Here is a 21405-nt window from a genome sequence, read left to right as displayed (position 1 = left end):
ATACATTATTGTTGTATTTAAGGTTGTCTATGGGTTAGGTTAGACAAAGTAAAAAATTTAGGGTGGTTTTCTAGATTCGACCTTGGTCTGAAAAATAGACTTAAAATTTTGTCCAAATCTGACCCGAATAAAAATACTAAAACTCGAGCCTGACCTGACTTGCTCATATTAAAATTTTTATATTATTATTTTTATATAAAAAAATAAATTTAAAAAATATACTATATTAAATACACTAAAAAACATTAAAATAAATTTCCCAAAAAATGAATTTTAAAAAAAAAATTATACTGACTAAGATAACCATAATTCCAGTCACTAATTACTCTGTAGGGTTTTAATAGAGACAAAGGGAAACCGAAGGAGGTTTTTAGGATTTATAAATCACATTTCGCGTGGAGTCAAAAATCGAAGAAAACACTCTAAAACCCAAAGTGCCGCTGTTTGATGGCGCTTCTTCCGCGATATCTTTATCCTCATCTTCCTCTTCGTCTTATGGCCTCTCGCTCTCATTTTTTTGTTCATTTTCCTTCTTTTCATTCTCTCGCTTCCTATCCTTGTTATTCCATCTTCTTCCACCCCAGGTTTTTCTTCTTTTCTCTCGTTTCACCGATTTTCCTTCCCCCCCCCTTTTTTTCTCCATTAAGTGGGAAAGAATGCGAAGTTGGGTGAATGGTTAATGCGGGTTTTGTTTTTATTTGCCTTTTCTCATTTTCTATTTGTCACTGATTTTGCAGGACAAACTTTGCATTGAAGAGCATTTGCTGGTTTCCAGTTCAAAATGTACTTACGCCAAGGGCATTTATGTCTTCTAACATCACAACTGAATCTTTTCATGGAAGCAAAAGCTCGAAAGCTTATAACTCTGAGCAAATTCAGGTAATTTTGAAAAACAGTACCCTCTTTTAATACATTCTTTAATTTAGTTTTGGTGCTGTTATTACATTGCTTAGTTTTGGTTCTAAGGAATGTCTTGTAACATCTTTAGGTTCTGGAAGGATTGGACCCTGTTAGAAAAAGACCCGGAATGTATATTGGAAGTACAGGTCCTCGTGGTTTGCACCATTTGGTAATTTCTTTTTCTTTTTTTTTTCTTTTGATATTTCTAGTAACTTTGGTGGTAAAATTCATTAGACGTTTGATTTTACTTCTTCCTATTAGGTATACGAGATATTGGATAATGCTGTTGATGAGGCTCAAGCAGGTTTTGCAACACAAATAGATGTTGTTTTACATTCAAATGGTTCCGTGAGCATAACTGATAATGGGCGTGGGGTATGCAACTCATATTATTTTACTGCTAGAAATGATGTTAGTTAGTATTGCATTTGTTGTCAAATGTGTTTTAAAAATTTCTATCCTGTGAATTTAACTTTAGTGTCCAGTCTATTTTTTCCAATACCTTGTTTTCTCTATGTGTGCAGCATATATCTTTTTGTAGTCAATATCTCTAGATCACTTATTCATGCTCAGTACATTATCCTGAGATGTTAATTGTACGAACAGTCAATAAGAATTTTCTTGTCATAATCTTGGTATATACGACCTAAACTTACTCTTGGTCATAATGTGTTTGCAATGTAGACCATTTCGATTGTTTTACTTCCAGATATTATGGCTAAAAGCTATCTGTTATTTCTGCCTGCTATTATGTGTTTTCCTATTGCTTTTAACTTGGTAGCACTGATGAATTGCAGATTCCAACTGATTTCCATCCTGTCACAAAGAAATCTGCCTTGGAAACAGTGTTGACGGTAAAAAGCATAAACAATCCTGTAGCCATTTTCGGTTTTAATATTGAAGTTTCTGAGGAACTTCTTCAAGAAAGTCATATAAATAAAGCACTCTCCTTGTTGGTCCTGTAATTTTCTTGGCTAGGTCTTGCATCTCTGATTTGCATGGATTTTGATACCATGCTTCGGGTATTCCTTAGGGTGCTTTGAAGGAGGATGCATATTTTTGCATTCTTGTAGTTCTCCATTTTACCTCATTGTATAACCTTCTAATCCATTGGCATGGCTTTAGACTGCTAGATTGTCATAAAAATGCATGGTCTATTTGCTTAAGGAAATGTGAGATATACACCATCTGTAATGTCTTCAAAATACTGGATCAAATTTTCTGCTTTTAGAAAATTTGCATGAATTGTATAACTATAAAATTCAAATCTTGATGGTTACTTTGAATGATGGAAATGTGAGTTAATTTCTACCAAAACTTCTTTGTTTAATATTCGTTTTCCTAAATGTCATAAAAGTAAGTGGTGTATTTGCTGAAGGAATCGTGAGAAATATAGCTTCTAAATTCTTTGTCTAATACCTTTTTGTAAAAGACCGGGGGCCATATTCTCAATAGACTAAGGACATGTTCTAATTGGTGCAACAGGTGATCGGTATTGCATGTCTAAATTCTTAAAGCAGACATAAGTATTGGAAGGTTGTGTTTGCTTTGATGAGAATAATATTTGTTAAATTAGTTGGGTTTTGAATGTATTGCATTTTTCTTTTACAAAATGGATTATTTTATGCTAGTTACGTATTCATCTTATTCTGCAGGTGTTACATGCAGGTGGCAAGTTTGGTGGCTTAAGTAGTGGTTACAGTATCTCTGGTGGCTTGCATGGTGTGGGTTTATCTGTGGTTAATGCCTTATCCGAGGTATGAATAATATTTCAAATTTTACAATTTTCTCATTTCTGGTTTTATTTAGTTTTATTTATGTCAGTTGTCAAGAGTGGGATAGGCTTAGGCACTCATCTATTTTCTTAAATGATTTTGGGTTCTAGAAGATGCCTCAAACCCCCAAAAAAGATGAAAGCAAAATAGAGTATTTTTTAATCTTCTATTTTTTCTTTTTTTTGGGGGCCGGGGGGGTGCTGTTGATGAAGGTAACTGACAACTCTGTGTGAGATTTACAGCAATGGTGCTCATATATGAGAGCATAATTTTCTGATCTTGTCCTCCCCTCTTAAAAGGCTAAAACAATGAAATTGAACAAAAAATTGGCAAAAACTAGAGGCCACTTATCCTCCATGTACTTATTGTCTTGTCATCACCTTGATTTATTATTTTCTGTCTTTGAAGCATTGACAGACTGGAAACTGGGTCTGTCCAACATGGATCTTTTCCTTTGTTTCATTTACATCATTTGAGTCTTTTTCTTTTATCCTTTGTAGATTGAGTTATTCTTCTCCAATGTGGTTTATGGTTGAATAATTGCAAGGTTAACTTTCTATGCCATCACGTAATCTACAAACTAAAATCCATGTACAGTGAAATTTGACACTTATGGCTATACCATAATATCTAACGTACAAGATATATATTGTTCTCTAAATATTTATTTACTTAAAATAATCTTACCTAACATTTTCTCTAGCGAATGGTTTTAGGGGAGCCGAAGATGACCTTAGGGCATATTGCCTTAACTGTACCTTGCTTTTGACTAACTTGGTTTACATTTGAGCCTCTTGGCTATTGGTCATTGACTTTTTCTCTTCTGATTTGTTTATTAATTTTCTTTTGTTACTTCCTATGTCCTTGAACATAATATGTACTATGCTCAGGTTATGATAAAGTGTACTTCTAACTTCATTTCCATTCATATTTTATGCATAAATCTTGACTGAGAACACTAATGTTTGTACTCAAGAGAGTATCAGATATTTTATTATGGTGGCAGTGATTTCTTGCTAAATTTTAATCAAGGTTTTGGAGGAGTTGATGATCACTTATTTTAAGTTGACCATCTCTTTCTTTGCAGGCATTAGAAGTCACTGTTTGGAGAGATGGAATGGAATACCGGCAAAAATATTCACGGGGGAAGCCTGTAATGGCACTAACATGTCATGGGCTTTCGACTGAATCAAAGGATCGTCAAGGGACATGCATTTGGTTTTGGCCTGACAATAAAAGTATGCCCTTTGTTTTTTTTAAAAAAAAATTTCATAGTTATTTAGGATAATCAGATTTTATGATTTAATATTTGTTCTTTTGATTTAATTTAACCCGCAGTATTTACCACGGCAATTGAGTTTGACTACAACACACTTGCTGGACGAATTAGAGAACTTGCTTTTCTGAACCCTAAGGTAAATTTATCACATCTAGTCAGGTCACTATTCTATGATCAATCCCCATAATGCTTTACATTAATTGTGATATTTCATTGTAATGGCCAAACATAAAAGGGAATATCATCTTAGGAATTTTCCTGTCTATCAATTTCCTAATGTAGTATAAATCTGAGACCATACCTTCTGGTGTTATAGCTTTACTTTTTTGAATTGACCTTTGCAGCTTACTATCACTCTTAAAAAAGAAGATAATGATCCAGAGAAGAGCCTTTATAATGAATATTTCTTTGCTGGGGGACTGTTTGAATATGTGAAATGGCTAAATGCTGATAAGGTTTGGGCTTGTGTTTTTTATCTCTCATTCTCTTTCCACGCATTCTTCTATATTTTATGAATTGTTCCTTGGTCATCCCCTTCCTTTTCCTTTTGTTTGCTTTTATGCTAATTTCCCACTTCCTCATCCTGTTATATTTATATGCATAAAGTGATTAATGGGAAACATGTAACAAGAACTTAATTTTTCTAATTGTAGATGGTTTTCGTCCCTTTACTACTAAATGATATAGTTATTAGTTATTGAACCTGAGTAATGGGTTATGAGTTGATAGTGATGGTTCACTTGATTGATTTTATGGAATGCTTAGAAATTTCTTGAGAAAATTTGACATGGGGGGGGGAGGATTAAAGATAAAGATTTATATCCTTTAATTTAATTTTTGTCATGATGGGATCATCTTAGGGGCAAGGTTCCTTTTATTCAACAATTGTTTCGGGGTTACCAATGAATAACCTGTTTCAAGGTGTTTGCTCATGTAAAAATCGAAATGGAAGGCTATTCTGCCCATATTTTTATATATTTGATAGTTTTGATGGCACTATATTGTTCTAAAAGGTGCATGAAGTTGATAGGTTTTCAATTACGAGGCTATGTATTGCACCATATGTGGCTTTAGTTCGTCAATATTATCATTATTTGTTCTAGAACACCAAAATGATGGTAAAAGTAAGACTTACTGCCATTATAGGCTTTGAAATTTGCTAATAGGCAAGTGCAGAACAATCAGGTTACTTGGGAATTTATAATCCATGCAAAAATAAATGTAATATGTCGTGATCATGTTCTCATGTAATTATTATTACTGATGAACTTATATTCTGTTGGGTCTGGGGAGCAATGCATATGTTATAAATGGATTTCCAGTCTTTCAGCCTTAGAGGCTCTAGTATGCGAGATAAAGTCATGAGTTCTCACTTACATGATGGAAACTTTGTATTCCTCAGCCTGCTTTTTTGTCCCAGATAGGGTATTTAAGTTCTGGCTGGAAAACTGAGCTTTTCTTTTTGGGTAATTTATTATTATTATCTGTTGCAAAATTACTGATGAAATAAAAGTAGGTTGATGCAAATTCTTGATTTGCAGTGCTTTTCATCAGTGGATCTTCACAAATTGTATTATTGCAAGTGTATTCTGCTTTTGCAATCTAGAATGCTTGGATCTATATCTGAAATTTGCATGTAACTTCTGGTTCTTTGATTCAGAAACCACTTCATGATGTGCTAGGTTTCAGCAGACAAATAGATGGAACCATAATTGATGTTGCTCTCCAGTGGTAAACCACTAATCACTTTGTTCATATTGATGTCTTTTTCACGATAAACAAATATCATCTCTCATACCATATATTTTAAACATAATAAATGCTGTTTGTTTACCTTTGAAGAATTAGCAACACCTGCCATTACTAAATTCATACCTTTCATGCATTTACTGGAGAGTTTATTTGATGGAATCTATATATATACACATTTAAGGGTGCTAGGTTAACCATATACACAAGGATGTCAGTTTCAGGACGTGTTTGGTGTCTAATTTTCTATGATGTACTACTGTGTTTCGTATTATTCCCTGAATAATCCATGTGATTTGGCTGGTTTGTTCATCGTCTACTAGGTGTTCAGATGCATATTCAGATACAATGTTGGGTTATGCCAACAGCATACGAACGATTGATGGTGGCACACATATAGAAGGGGTCAAGGCTTCATTGACAAGAGTCCTCAATAACCTTGGAAAAAAGTCTAAGATTATCAGGGTATCTTTATTGATGTTTTCTATTTGGAAGATCTCTGTTCTTGCTCACCTTTTGTTGAACTTTTTTTATTTATTTTTCTTTAGAGCAGTTTTCTTCTTTGCTATGGGGAGTACCAACTAACTTTTATTATTCGTCCCATATTCCAAGGAAAGATCTACAAGGATTGTGTTTGTTTTGGAAGATTGTATTGGCTTGGTCGGCATAGATTTTGAAAAGCTTTCATCATAAAAACCTTTATCTGCACCTTTTCAGGCCGAAGCAAAGCCATTTAAGTTGCAAACCTCTGTTAATGTGCTTTTAAGGTCTAAGCAAAAAGTAGTTAAATCATTCTGTTCTGTCTAATTAGTAATTAAAGCACTTTAAATACTTCAAATGTGTTTATTGACGTTGTTGATTCAAGTTTAACAGTTATTTTGCACATGGATGGTTTGAGGTACTTCTGATCTATGCTCTTATATTCATCTTCTGTATCTTTCAGGATAAGGATATTAGCTTAAGTGGTGAACATGTTAGGGAGGGACTGACATGCATTATTTCTGTGAAAGTGTCAAATCCAGAATTTGAAGGACAAACTAAGGTATTATTTGTATATCATGGTATTCATGTCATCCTATTATTCTTGCATAGTGATGCTCTTGATAGCTTGAATCTGGTGCATGTACTACATTGCTGTTATGATGACATGATGAATTTTTATTTATCAATAAAAGACAAGATTGGGAAATCCTGAGGTGCGAAAAGTGGTTGATCAATCTGTTCAAGAGTTTCTTACTGAATATTTGGAGTTGCATCCAGATGTACTTGATTCAATCCTTTCCAAGTCCCTAAATGCTTTCAAGGTACTTTCTTCATCTGTTATAAACTTTCTTTTGACCTTGTTATTGACTCACTGGTTACCTTATCTAAGGGCTTTATATGTCTACTGGCACTAACTACATAACAATGATGAACTCATGTTGTTGTTTTGCAAACAGGCAGCTCTTGCAGCGAAGAGGGCAAGGGAATTAGTCCGGCAAAAGAGTGTGTTAAAATCATCATCTCTTCCTGGAAAACTGGCTGATTGTTCATCCACAAATCCAGAAGAATCTGGTAAATGTTGCTTCCATTTGATTTTTTTTTTTGACTTATATGGTAGGTGCATTTGGATCATAATGAGGGTTTTTATGGGAATTTTCTCATATTAATTGTGTTCTTGTTGTAGTTTCATTTCTCACTTGGCATAATTGGCCTCATTATTGATTCAACCATTTTGGTATCTTGTTACTAAGTTCTGTTTGTGTTCCTTATAGCAATTGCCAATTGAGTAAAGATCAATATTTGGTGTTTCATCTAGTTTCAATTCTCAGTGTTGTATTTTAATGATTTATTATTATTTTTTGCTGCAATTGCTTAATAGAGTAAAAGAAATACCTGTTATCATTTTTTGAGCATAATATTTTTCAAATTCTCTTTGCTGAAGGTTTTTCTGTCTTTATTATTTTCTCCTTCTCAACATCCTTACATGAGATATAGTTTTGTTGTACATACTTCTATGAACTTTTTCCCTTTGAATGGTTTTTGCACCTTTCTATATATTCTTTCTGAATACTGAGCAAAGAGTAGTTTCTCTCTAAATATTTTTGCCTGTGGTTAGATGATGTTTGTTGCTTGAACTTTGGGATGGGTATTAATGTGCAATTGCATAGGATATTTTAGGTTCTGGAATTCCATATTAAGAACCAAGGTATTTGGTGTCCTTTTGGTTTTAGTATTATGATTAAAATAGCAAATATCTGAACCAAGACATGTAGCATATCTTTTCAAGAAAATTCAGTTCTCAGAGAATGAAATTATGCTGGTTGAGGGATTAAGTTAACTAGGACTTTATTTTTCATTTTGTGGATTCTACATGCTTCAAAATAAATGATAATGCATTCCATCTGCTACTTGTGAGTGTCTAAAAATTATCTTTATGGTTACATTATGCAGAAATTTTCATAGTTGAAGGAGACTCAGCTGGTGGCAGTGCCAAGCAAGGCCGCGATAGGCGCTTTCAGGTAATACTTTTCCATGGGAATTGGGTAGAACAGATTCAATTTAGTTGTCAAGCAATTTCTTGAAACATGCCAGAAAATTTTTTGGATGTTTCTGGTATCTAGGCTTCAATTATTTAAGCATTTCTTTTATAGCGATGATGGAAAATATTTTTGCTTGCAGAAGCTAGGATGTTAAAAAGTACTAAATTTTAAAAGTCGCACCTTCTGTACATATAAAGATAAGGTGTAGTGGAGTGGGAGAACTTTGCTTATGAAATCTGTCATACATATTGACAATTGGCTAGTCTCATGATGCTTATAGCTGCAGATTCTAACCAATTGATGCCACAATAGGACTGGTATTGTTGTGCAAATGTTTTCATCTGCCCACTAAGTTTTTTAGTTTGCTATTATAGCATTTTAATACATTATTTTATGTTAACAGTTTTGTGAAACATATGAAAGTGGCAATACTTAAAACCAGACCATTGTTAAAGAGGCTTAGGGAGAAAGCAGCTGCAAATCAAATAGTACTAAGGCTGAAAACAAGTAAGATAAAAGTTGAGATAAACATCTAGTTTCTAAACTCTATTAATTAAAAAACAAGAACATTTTAGTGCATTACATGTCAACAGTTTTGTGAAACATATGAAGGTGGCGGTCACTCAAAATCGGACCAAATTAGCTAGGCCGTTTTTGGGAGGTTTAGGTAGAAAACCAACAAATCAATAGAACTAAGGCTGAAAATGAGTAAGATAAAAGTTGAACTCCTGGAAAACATATGGTTAAATGAACCTCTAATTTTTGAAGTCTATTAAACAAAAAAATTATAGCTTATTAATAATACGGTTACAACAAATAAAGCTTTAATTCTAGCCCTAGGTTTAAACTCTAAAGATTGCCATGCATCTTTGTATAATAATTAATAAGATTGAAATGATAAAATAACATAATAGGAGTAGCTACTGCTTCATTCTCCCTAGATTGGAAAACTTGATTCTGGCAAGAAAACTTCATCTCTTCAGCAAACATTTATGGATCATCTCTCTTAGGCTCTTCTTTTGTTATCCAAGTGTTAGGCATGCCAACTAGGACATGGGGATTAGGCTAAAAAGGGTTCGAGGATACGGGTACATGGATTCTTAATATAATTTTATCTTGTAGATTATCTATAATAATTATAAAATATTATATATATAATATATAAATTTAATTATATTAAATATTATAATATATAATATATTATATATTTGTATTTTATATAAATAAGAATTCTTATTTTTATAAAAGTGAATTTCTTTTAAAATGTTTAAATTATCAAATTTATTTTTAATTATTATCAATTAACAATACTTTGGGTCAACCCTTCCTTTTTGGGCCATCAAACACTTTAATTTAAATTGATTTGATATAAAAATCTTTTGGGCCAACATCATTCAAGCCCATAAACCTTTTCTGCCACATTTCCCTTGCTTCTTTCCTTCTCTTTCCTGCTGCTGCTTTCTTTTCCTTCTCTTTCTAGCTGCTGCTCTCTTTTTCTTCTCTTTTTGATCGCAGGTTTCAGTTTTCTTGTCTTTTTGGTTGTTGTTATTGCAACTTTTCTTCTTCCTCTTCTGCTTTCATTGCCATCACCACCACTTCTTCAAAAGCCAATCTCAAGAAGCATGTTCAAAGAATCGGGTGCACCCTGTACCCAATCTGAGTTGTTTCCCACAAGCATTTTCCCATTGAAATTAGCAAAAATTGATCTTAGTTCCATCCCATTTAATTCAAGGGCATGCACCAACTGCTCCTCCAATCTTCCTTGTAATGCACGGTTTGTGTGTCCATAATCATGAAAGGGTTTTTCTAACCATAATAAGATTCATTAGCAGTACTACATTCCAGCCGTAAATCTATTTTACAATGTATTTGTACTAGAGTTACAAATAAAGCTTCAATCCTAGCCCTATATTAAAAACTCTGAAGATAATTATTAATCCTAGCCCGTAATCCATGTCTGATAATCAATTAGACTGAAATAATAAAATACTATGATAGTTGTAGCTCTTTCGTCAATTTTTAGTACATAGAATCCCTACTCAGGCTTGTAAGTTTAGGGTTGGTCCTTGTTTCAATGGATGAGGATGTGGGATATGCGTTTGAGACACCTTGATGATTTTCAGTGCAGCAAAAGGAAGTGAAAGAAGTGAGTAGAAGGGAATAAAAAGTAAATAATATGGAAGAGAATGAGTAGGAAAGGAAGGAGAAGAGAGAATGGTCTAACAACAAAAGAACAAGGGAAGAGAGAAGGTACCACTGCTGCTATCAATGTTTCTACTTGACCAATGCTCTTTAAAGTCCAAACAATCGTGTCAATGTTGTTGCTTGACTAGCTGTGTTAAATTTTAAAGGTACATTTCCAATGGGACATTTAACTTTTGAGAAGGCCCATAGCTTTAGGTTACCATGTAAAGCATGTTGTATTTTCACAGAAGTCCTCTTTTCTTTTAAGTTATATTCTTATTACATGGTAGAAAGCACTTTAGCTTAGCATTCTTTATATTGTGTCTTCTCTGTAGCATGCTACTGCGGTTATGTCTTTGTGGATCTTATTATGCTACGCAATGCAAATTACTCAAAATACATGATATGCTTTCTGGCACATGGTGATTCTAGATGGTTAAGTGTTTTGACCTAAGACGTTGGCTTATGGTGTATTTTAAGATGGTTTGGGAAGTGGCCATTTAGCATGAGTTTATACTTTAGTCAGCCAAACACAATTGACTGATTAAATGGTGCTCCTTATTACAGATTCTTAGGCTTAATTCTAGGACTAGATTTTATTTTATTTGATTTTTCCCCTATTTAGATTATGTAAACTTGTATATAAACAAGCTAACCCTAGAGATGGAATACAAGTAACTTTCATCAGTGTATTTTCTTTTCTTATTTTCGTGTATGTTCTTTTCTTCATTTCCGATAACACTCCGTAATGCAACAGGGTTGTAGACCTCTATTCTGTGAATGTTGGTGGTTTTGCAATAGTTACATAGATGAAATGATTCTTATCTTTGCACCTATAGATTATTCTTCAGGATAGCAATCCTGCCTTACTTATTAGAGTTACCTGTGACATATATAGCATATTTAGCCTGAAATTGTGTTGTTTCAGGCCATCCTTCCTCTGAGGGGTAAAATTTTGAATATTGAAAGGAGGGATGAGGCAGCAATGTACAAAAACGAAGAAATTCAAAATTTGATTATTGCTCTTGGACTTGGGGTGAAGGTACTTATTTTGTTGTTATTTTGCTTAATTTCTTTTTGAAAATTACTGATGATATCATGTATTGTATCTTTTTTAATCCCAGGGAGAGGATTTTAAAATAGAAAGCCTACGGTATCATAAGATCATTATCTTAACAGATGCTGATGTAGATGGTGCTCATATCCGAACTCTGCTTCTGACATTTTTCTTCAGATATCAGGTAGACGGTGTTAAAAGGTGTCACAATTTAGTGGGTACAATGATAAACAAATTGATATGCCTATGATCTTTGCAGAGAGCCTTATTTGATGAAGGTTGCATTTATGTTGGTGTTCCACCTCTTTACAAGGTTTGTTGGTGGCTACACTGGATTTTGGGGACTTAATCTATTTCATAGCTTGCTTATATATTTCTCTCCTGGTTTGCTACAATGATCAGGTTGAAAGGGGAAAACAAGTACACTATTGTTATCATGATGCAGACCTTCAAAAGGTCTTGAGCTTGTTCCCGCAGAATGCATCATACAACATTCAGAGATTCAAAGGCAAGGATAAAATCTTTCTTGTCCTCTTTTTGCAGTAAGGTTATATTGACAATTTCATTTTGAAGGAAGACAGATTCTTTACAGAATTTCGAAGTGCCTGTCATAGCTTGAAGAAAGCTTTCGTCCACTTATTTGAATTTGGCATTCATTAATTTTTCAATTTGATAGAAGCTTAAAAACAGAAAACAATTTATAGGCGAACTCTTTATGACAACATGAAAACATCTTGTTAGAGTTCACTAGGATTCCTTCCCTTGTATTAAAAGAGTAGTTGGTTATTATAGAACTTTTCTTTAGGTAGAAACTTTATATCATATCAGAAAAGATGATCAAATTATAGGAAAAGAGGGGCAATGACGTGCAAATTTTATAGGAGTCCTTCCTCTTCCAGCATTTTATACATTTTTATAGGTGGAGGGGTTTTACTTTAATACAAGACCATAGGAAACTAAATACATAAAACAGATGTTGAATAACACCACTTAGCACTCCCTCACGTGTAGCTCTTAGGTCTACTTGTGGACAACCTCACTATGGGTCATCAAGCTCACATTGAGTTAGGCGGGAAGAACAACATAACTGAATCTGAGCTCTTATATCTTGTTAAACTTGCAACCTAAAACCAATTGTCTGTAGGTGGAGGGTTTGACTTTAATGGAGGGCCGCGGGAAACTCAATGCTCAATTGATGTGGGATAATAACATCTAACAATAAGTATTTTGTTAAAAAATGTGATAGAAGAAAATGAGTTTCATTTTGAGAATAGAACGAAACTAAGATATATGATAGGTAGAGAAATCACTACTAAAAATATAAAAAGCTGTAATTTGCTTACATTTCACCTTTTCTTTTCTTTTTCTTTTTGTTGTTTTTAACTATAATGATGCAGTTTTTAGTTGAGCCTTTCTCACAAAAATTTCTTCCGGCAATATTAAGATTCACTGAAATATGGAATTTATAAGTTTTCGATATTCAGCATTGGTTGCATACTTTAATTGGAATGAGCATGGTTGTAATGTAGGTTTGGGTGAGATGATGCCAGCTCAGCTGTGGGAAACAACAATGGATCCTGAGCAAAGGCTACTGAAGCAATTAGTGGTTGAAGATGCGGCTGAAGCTAATAGAGTGTTTTCATCCCTTATGGGAGCTCAGGTACGTAGATCATCTATCTAGTTCATGGATAGGTTATTTACATTGATGTGCCACTTTTTCCGTTGACCAAAAGATCGTGGCATCAGCCAATCAAGTGCAATAGGCGCATTTAATTGTTTCTAATTTGGTGGTACTTCTATTATCTTACCCCGCTCTTGTAAGCATGAACACCTCCGTTGGGAAATCTGGATTTGGTTGAGGCCAAAAGGATTCCCGTATGTATTGCGCTATGCATCCTTTATTTTATTCACATAATTCTGTCACATTCATGCATAGTAATATTTTAAGAGTTGTAAGTTAGCTTTAATTTGTTTTTAGGTGGATGCAAGGAAGGAGCTCATCCAGAATTCCGCAAGCAAGATCAATCTCGATAAGCTGGATATTTGAGTGTGGATCTGTAGTACTGCATACAGACATCCAGGTATAAAAGATTTTGATAAACAATCTAATTACCTATCCCATGAATGTTGCTCTTTTAATTGTGGGTAAAAGGGAAATATTTAATGTAGGTGGGTCGGGATTTTGTATTTTCGTGTAGTATTAAATGTTGTATTTATAGATATTCAAGGCTCGTATTATGAGAGAACTCTGATTTATGTTTATGGAAAATCTTGATTTTCTTATACTATACTTAATATACAACCTCATTTTAGCAAAATTTTCTTCCCCGAATAATTGTCTATCCATTCCCTTAATAAATGTTATGATTACAATTTTTCTCAATTATATTCGACTTGGCTAATCATTATTACTAGTAAATGCCATCATTGAATTTATATATATGAGCAATTTCAACCCGTAAACTTCAAAATTTCAAAAATTATTCTAACAAAATTAATTCAAATTTAAAAATTCAGTTGGGCTATCCTAAAATAAAAAACAGTTGACGTAATAAATATTCCTATTAACGTCATACTTATCATGCAGAACTCAAAATAGCCATTTGTGGTTTTGCCATTATAGAAAAATTTCTTTTGCATCAATCAAATTTCATTTTGTGCCATTATTGTTAATCTCTAATCAAATTAAAAGGTAAATTATCTAGTTAGTCATTAAACTTTAGCATGTTTATATTTTAGCCACTCATTTAAATTTTTTTAATTTTTTTCACTGTCCCGTTGATTATTTAACTCATTATGACATGGCATTTGTTTTAAATTTTTGGAGAAATTAATTTTCACATAATATTCTTATATTATGTGCTTTAAATAAAAGAGTAAGACAATGTAGCTTTAGCCGGAAGTAAAGAAAATTACTTTTCTTATCCCCATATCCTATTTACACATCAATTCCATCTTTCCTCTTTTCGTAAAAAATGTAACACCCCTTTCTCATCTCGGTGTACGGTACGGATGAGAGATGTTATTGAAGCACAAACGAAACGGAAATCTTGAAATAAATTTATATACTCATAAAATTAAGTTTTGGAAAAATATTGAGGCTTTAAAAACATCTTAAAATCATTTAGAAGTGGTTAAGGGTGATTAGAGGCATCTGAGACTTAAACGGGCCTTTGAAAGTCAAAACAGGCCAAAACAATGCAATTTGCCAAGATTAAAACAGAGGCACATGTACCTCTGGAAAATTACATGTACCTTTTGGGAGATGTATAGGTATCTCTGAAGAAGTACCTGTAATAGCTCGATTTTAGGCCTAGTCGGAACAGTGGTTTTGGGACCACAAATTCAACGAGAAAAAAAATTATTTTTATTATATTTTTATGGTCTATAATTTCACGAAATGATTTTGTGAAAATTTAGTTCAAAAATTTCGACATTTGGGCACTCAATTTAGTAAAAAGGACTAAATTGTAAAAAGTGCAAAAGTTGAGTTCTACATGTTAGAAGTGTCCAATTGTTATGAAATTTTAAATTGGAGGTCCTTATATGGTAATTAGACCATTGGTTAAGTTGGTGGACAAAAATGGACATGGTTAGACATGTTTCCAAAGTTTTTCATTAAGGGTATTTTGGTCATTTAGTTATTAAAATGAATTAAAAACAACATTAAAAGCCAATTTTTGTCCATCTTCAAGCTATGGCCGAATTTTGCATGAATAAACCATGACTAGGGTTTTTCAAGCTTCCAAGCTCGATTGTAAGTCCGTTCTAGCCCTGTTTTTAATAATTTTTACGTTTTTGAAATCCTCGTAACAAGATCTAGCTATTTCTACCATTATTTTGAACTAGTGTTTGTGTTTAAAAATTTACCCATGAAAGATATGCATGTATTTTTATGTTTTATGGAAGAATATGAATGTTTGGGCTGTGATGAACGTCTTTTACTAAGTGATTTTCGATGAAAATGCTTAAAAAGATTAATTTGTAAAAGTTGTAAAATATGTCACAAGTGTGTGAATAAGTGAGTATTGTGGACTACTATAGTTATGAAAATGGTTCGGCTAGGCCTAAAGTGCAAGGAAATTGAATAAAAATTATTTTAAGAGCCTAGGGGCAACATCATAATTTTGTGAAACTCTAGGGTAAAAATGTAATTTTTCCAAAGTGTGATTTTTGGACTAGATTGAATAATGTGAGTGTTTATAAGTTTAATGTGTGATTATAAACCAAGAAAGACAAGAAGTTGACTTTGATTAGTGAAAAAGAAAAGTGAGAAAAAATGAAAAATTTCCCGGTTGAACCTTCGGAATAGAAAAGATACGAATGAAGTGACAGTAATGATCACATGTGTGGCGCGGACTGTGTGCAGGCCACTATGTGAAAGTGATAGTAATGGTCACGTGTGTAGTACTATGTGCAGGGTACTACGTGTACTGAGTATTATTGATTATAAAGGTGGTTGTTATGTGCTGACTCCACCGGAAATCAGTGAAAATAAAGGTGGTTGCTATATGCTGATTCCATCGAATACAATTGATTATAAGGGTGGTGTTATGTGCTGATCCACCATGTAAAAGTTATTATTCCGAAGTGATCATCAGGAAATTGGCTAAGTGAAAATACATGTGATCACGTAATGATTAAGTGTAATCGAATAAGACCATGTGATTAACAATGTGCTCGATATTTAATCAACCTTTTGGTACAATGAAATGAAGTAATGAAATTATGAAAGAGTAAATTTAACAACAAAATAGTTTAGGATAACAATAGTTGTGTGATTTTGAAAAATCACTAAAAATAGTGTAAATTGAATTAGAAGCTAAATGAGATGTGGAATTAAATCTGAATGAGTCTATTTTCACATAAGGAAACAAAGTAAGCAAAAGAGTTATATATTTTGAGATATTTGAATTTTAGTGAGACAGGGTCAGAATGATTTCGGAATCCCCTGTTCTAACTTTGGAAAATTTTTAAAAATTGTAAAAAATAATTATGGTCTGAAATTTATATTTTTAGAATCATGAATGAGTTTATTTTCAAAATAAACAAACTATAACATAATATAAATTCTGTACAATGAGATATTTAATTTTTAGTGAAGAGGGGTTAAAACTGTAGAATAGTGAAATAGGGGAAAATTTAAAGAATAAACTGTACTTAGTGGCTAAGCCAAAAATTCTGAAACTTTTATGGTAAGAATATATGTGAGTCTAGTTTCAAGGAAATATAAATAAATCATTGACTCTGACTCAGATAGTCAGCTTGAATTTACATATGGGAAAATAGTGAAAGTATGTATAATGTTGTTTAAGTGTGTTATACACATTAAGGATGAGAAATGGAGAGGAGGTGGAGGAAAAATTGGGAAATATATGAATGATTTGTATATAATTGGTAATACACTCGATTATAATTGATAAACGATGAAATAGAAATGACGCATATATTTGTGCATTATTGGTCATGGTTTAAGCTCATGTGGGAAAATAAAGTTTCATAGTATGTGTGTATGGTATATTTGATATATGATTTGGAATGAATTAATGTCATGAATGGGTATTGAGTTAACACATGTTAGTAAGTTTGATACATGAATAAATATTGTGCTCATCTTGCTTATAATGCTTATGTTATATGTTTATTTGGCTGGCATATTTGGTATACATGCTTAGGCTTTGGCCAAGTTGTGGCAGGATTATGCCACGTTAAATCTATAAGTTATGCATCGAAATAGTAAGTGCATAAATGGAAATATGCTTGTGATCATGAAAGGGGAGGTAAGGTTTAAATTATGTAATCTTTAGTGAAATGGTTTATCACGTGGTTAGTTCCAAAAAGAATTATGTTTCAATGCACTAGCTTGCAACTATGGTTGAATGATATGTTTATGTCTTGTGTGATAAGCATAGGAAATGGGTGTGGAAAGGTAATGAAATAATAAGTTCATACTTGAAGTGTAAAATGACAAAAAAGAGGATAATGAGTTGAATTGATGTTGTCATTTAAGCTAAAATGATATTTTCATTGCAAAATTGATGATAGGAGGTTGGGCGCGGACCAAGATCGAATTGTCAAGTCACGAGAAACTCCTACGAGAATGATAGACACTCGGATCTGAAACGAAATAGAAAATTAAACTTAGAATCAATAGATCTGAAACGAAACACCCAAAACAATAAAGAATCAGCCAAGAATTGAAACACTTATTAATAGGGATTCTTGGAAGCCAAGAACACGAAATTGAACTTCAAGAAAAGTCTCCAATCAGCCGAATCTGACAAGTAAACACAAAACAGAAAAATTCGACTCAACAGATCACGAAACCCCAAATTAAAGTAGAACTAGGTTTTGTGCGGCAAGAAAAAGAAGAATTATGAATCAAGAACGATTCTTGATGCCCAAGACTGGTGCCGAACAGATCCTTGAAGATTGAAAGGGCTGGAAACGCAACAAGAGAGATTAAAACAATTTAATCAATGAATCGGTACAAGCAGAAAAATTAAAGAGGAATAAACAACAAGAAAATAAAGAAAAGTCCTAAGAAGCCTTGAAATCGAGAAAGATTTCACAACTCCCTTCAAACGACTCTAATCTCCCCTCCAATGTAGGAAAATGGCAAGAAGAAAGCTGAAGATTGCTCCCACAATCAAAAAGATTGTTAAAACTACTTCCAAAGAAAATTCAAGAGAGAATTCTTGGAGAAACTCAAAGAGAATTTTCACTCAACAAAAATCTGATTTCAATGTGTAATTCAAGGTAATTGTGTATAAGGTGGCCGGCCAAGCCTTATTATAGGCCTTCTATCTATTTTCCTAACCCTATTAGGAAAACTAAAAAAAAACCTAATTATTAACTTTAAGGAAAATTCGGCCAAGGCTTTTAATGGGCTTCTTGGGCTGAATTTTTTTTACATAGGAATTTAATCATAAAGTCTAAAAATTAAACTAAGTATTTAAAAAAAATAAAATTTTACAAATTGGGCCACTTTGACAATTTGGCCTGATTTTCAACTAAGTCTAATTTAAATTTCTTGATTGGGCTTGGAACATCTTATTGGCCTGTTTCTTCAAGCATTTGGGCTTGTAATCCGTTCTCTCCCGAAATTAGTTCGTTGATGCTCGTAACTGAGATCCAATGCGCCTTAGCTGCAAGATTTGGTTTCTTGGGCCAAGATTTCCGAGATTTGAAATCTTGATTTTCTTGATTCTTGAAATCGGTCAAAACAGCAAGATTGGACCAAGATTCGGTTTCTTGATTTTCTTGAAAACAAGAAAGTGAATCTTGATTTTCTTTTTCCTTTGTATACACATCTAAGACCTTACTAATGAATTCTTGAATGATTCCATTTAGTTTCGTACGCATTTGCCTGGCCTTTGACCTCGTTATTGGGCCTTGTGGTAATTTGAGCCCATCACGTTCTTGAGCTTGAGTTGGGCCTTTGTGACTCGTATCATTCCCCCCTTCCTCAAAAAGATTCATCCTTGAATCTAAAAAATCAACGACTTGACCAATTCTAGACATCTTATTTTTTTTGGAATACCTGCAAAACAAACACTCAACACTCAAAAATTAACAAACCTCACCATTAATCACTCAAAAAGGAAAATCAAATTCTCAAAGAGGTAGAATTCAGTCTTGTGAGTTCTTTAGTAGAGTCTATATCAATCAATTAGAAAGTGTATGAACCGTAACTACCAAAGGATCTTAATTGCACTAGGAGTCCAAAAAGTAACGAGACACCAATTGATTTGTGTCGCACCGAGGAAGAATTGTGCACACTTTTAAATCCTACTAACACAAGAAACAAGAAGGTGTTAGATAGTGTAAAGGAAGAATAAAAGAAAAACAAATGAAATCCTACAGCTAAGAATCAATAAAAATTACTGATACCCAAAAACCCGAAAAACTGCGGAGTAACTTGACAACTTCGTTCGAGGTGTTCTCGATCTCCAAAAATCACAAAATTTAAACTGGAATGTCCTTAAATATTTTATATTTTATCTGGAAAGTTTCAGCACTAAAATCAACCCGCTGAATATTTTTTTTAATTTTTATTTGATTTCATCTTTTCTATTTTTTGACTTTTTCTACTGATTTTTTTGCGGAAAATATTTTTTAATATTCTATCACAGTGCCAAAAATATGAATATAAAATTTTAGGCCAATCGGACAACGTTTACCCACTCAAATGAAATTTTTTCAAAAAATTTTCTGGGTAAAAACTGCTATATGCTATTTTTTTTAAAAAGAAATCAGTTTAGAAATGAAGCAAGAACACCCAAAACACCCAAAATCTGATACCAAATGATAGAGGGTTGCGCGCGGAACAAGATTGAATTGTCAAGTCACGGGAAACTCCTACGAGAATGATAGACACTCGGATCTGAAACGAAACAGAAAATTAAACTAAGAATCAACAGATCTGAAACGAAACACCCAAAACAATAAAGAATCAACCAAGAATTGAAACACTTATTAATAGGGATTCTTGAAAGCCAAGAACACGAAATTGAACTTCAAGAAAAGTCTCCAATCAGCCGAATCTGACAAGTAAACACAAAACAGAAAAATTAGACTCAACAGATCACGAAACCCCAAATTGAAGTAGAACTAGGTTTTGTGCGGCAAGAAAAAGAAGAATTATGAATCAAGAACAATTCTTGATGCCCAAGACTGGTGCCGAACAGATCCTTGAAGATTGAAAGGGTTGGAAACGCAACAAGAGAGATTAAAACAATTTAAACAATGAATCGACACAAGCAGAAAAATTAAAGAGGAATAAACAACAAGAAAATAAAGAAAAGTCCTAAGAAGCCTTGAGATCGAGAAAGATTTCAAAACTCCCTTCAAACGACTCTAACCTCCCCTCTAATGTAGGACAATGGCAAGAAGAAGGCTGAAGATGGCTCCCACAATAAAAAAGATTGTTAAAACTACTTCCAAAGAAAATTCAAGAGAGAATTCTTGGAGAAACTCAAAGAGAATTTTCACTCAACAAAAATCTGATTTCAATGTGTAATTCAAGGTAATTGTGTATAAGGTGGCCGGCCAAGCCTTATTATAGGCCTTCTATCTATTTTCCTAACCCTATTAGGAAAACTAAAAAAAAACCTAATTATTAACTTTAAGGAAAATTCGGCCAAGGCTTTTAATGGGCTTTTTGGGCTGAATTTTTTTTACATAGGAATTTAATCATAAAGTCTAAAAATTAAACTAAGTATTTAAAAAAAATAAAATTTTACAAATTGGGCCACTTTGACAATTTGGCCTGATTTTCAACTAAGTCTAATTTAAATTTCTTGATTGGGCTTGGAACATCTTATTGGCCTGTTTCTTCAAGCATTTGGGCTTGTAATCCGTTCTCTCCCGAAATTGGTTCGTTGATGCTCGTAACTGAGATCTAATGCGCCTTAGCTGCAAGATTCGGTTTCTTGGGCCAAGATTTCCGAGATTTGAAATCTTGATTTTCTTGATTCTTGAAATCGGTCAAAACAGCAAGATTTGACCAAGATTCAGTTTCTTGATTTTCTTAAAAACAAGAAAGTGAATCTTGATTTTCTTTTTCCTTTGTATACGCATCTAAGACCTTGCTAATGAAGTCTTGAATGATTCCATTTAGTTTCGTACGCATTTTCTTGGCCTTTGACCTCGTTATTGAGCCTTGTGGTAATTTGAGCCCATCACATTCTTGAGCTTGAGTTGGGCCTTTGTGACTCGTATCATTCCCCCTTCCTCAAAAAGATTCATCCTCGAATCTAAAAAATCAACGACTTGACCAATTCTAGACATCTTATTTTTTTTGGAATACCTGCAAAACAAACACTCAACACTCAAAAATTAACAAACCTCACCATTAATCACTCAAAAAGGAAAATCAAATTCTCAAAGAGGTAGAATTCAGTCTTGTGAGTTCTTTAGTAGAGTCTATATCAATCA

The 21405-nt window shown here is 33.3% G+C and overlaps 1 protein-coding gene across 2 annotated transcripts; it reads left to right on the top strand.

The window, feature by feature from the left end:
• The first annotated feature begins 367 nt into the window (after positions 1-367).
• LOC107949489 (DNA gyrase subunit B, chloroplastic/mitochondrial) lies at positions 368-13728 on the top strand. 2 transcript variants are annotated; one of them, XM_016884145.2, is made up of 21 exons: positions 368-584; positions 738-879; positions 989-1069; positions 1162-1275; positions 1698-1754; positions 2556-2657; positions 3763-3913; positions 4014-4090; positions 4299-4409; positions 5615-5685; positions 6027-6168; positions 6647-6745; positions 6879-7007; positions 7143-7257; positions 8137-8204; positions 11338-11451; positions 11534-11650; positions 11726-11779; positions 11869-11974; positions 12996-13126; positions 13445-13728. In XM_016884145.2, exons 1-21 carry the CDS (start codon positions 448-450, stop codon positions 13511-13513), a joined length of 2187 nt encoding a protein of 728 aa, XP_016739634.2. In that variant the 5' UTR covers positions 368-447; the 3' UTR covers positions 13514-13728. The 2 variants fall into 2 exon arrangements, with proteins under 2 accessions (XP_016739634.2, XP_016739635.2); XM_016884146.2 differs by lacking the exons at positions 11338-11451; positions 11534-11650; positions 11726-11779; ... (1 more) ...; positions 12996-13126; positions 13445-13728 and adding an exon at positions 10349-10453.
• Positions 13729-21405: the final 7677 nt, after the last annotated feature.

Source organism: Gossypium hirsutum, chromosome D03, assembly GCF_007990345.1.
Source record: "Gossypium hirsutum isolate 1008001.06 chromosome D03, Gossypium_hirsutum_v2.1, whole genome shotgun sequence".
NCBI classification, from domain to species: domain Eukaryota; kingdom Viridiplantae; phylum Streptophyta; class Magnoliopsida; order Malvales; family Malvaceae; genus Gossypium; species Gossypium hirsutum.
Note: the sequence above shows the minus strand (reverse complement) of the source record. Positions and strands in the feature narration are given on the sequence as shown.

Bases quoted from the DNA above. Each gene is read 5' to 3' on its own strand.
- LOC107949489 (XM_016884145.2), top strand. From the start codon at position 448: ATGGCGCTTCTTCCGCGATATCTTTATCCTCATCTTCCTCTTCGTCTT. The intron at 1,070-1,161 runs GTAATTTCTTTT...TCTTCCTATTAG, and splicing joins CTCGTGGTTTGCACCATTTG to GTATACGAGATATTGGATAA. The intron at 11,651-11,725 runs GTAGACGGTGTT...TGATCTTTGCAG, and splicing joins CATTTTTCTTCAGATATCAG to AGAGCCTTATTTGATGAAGG.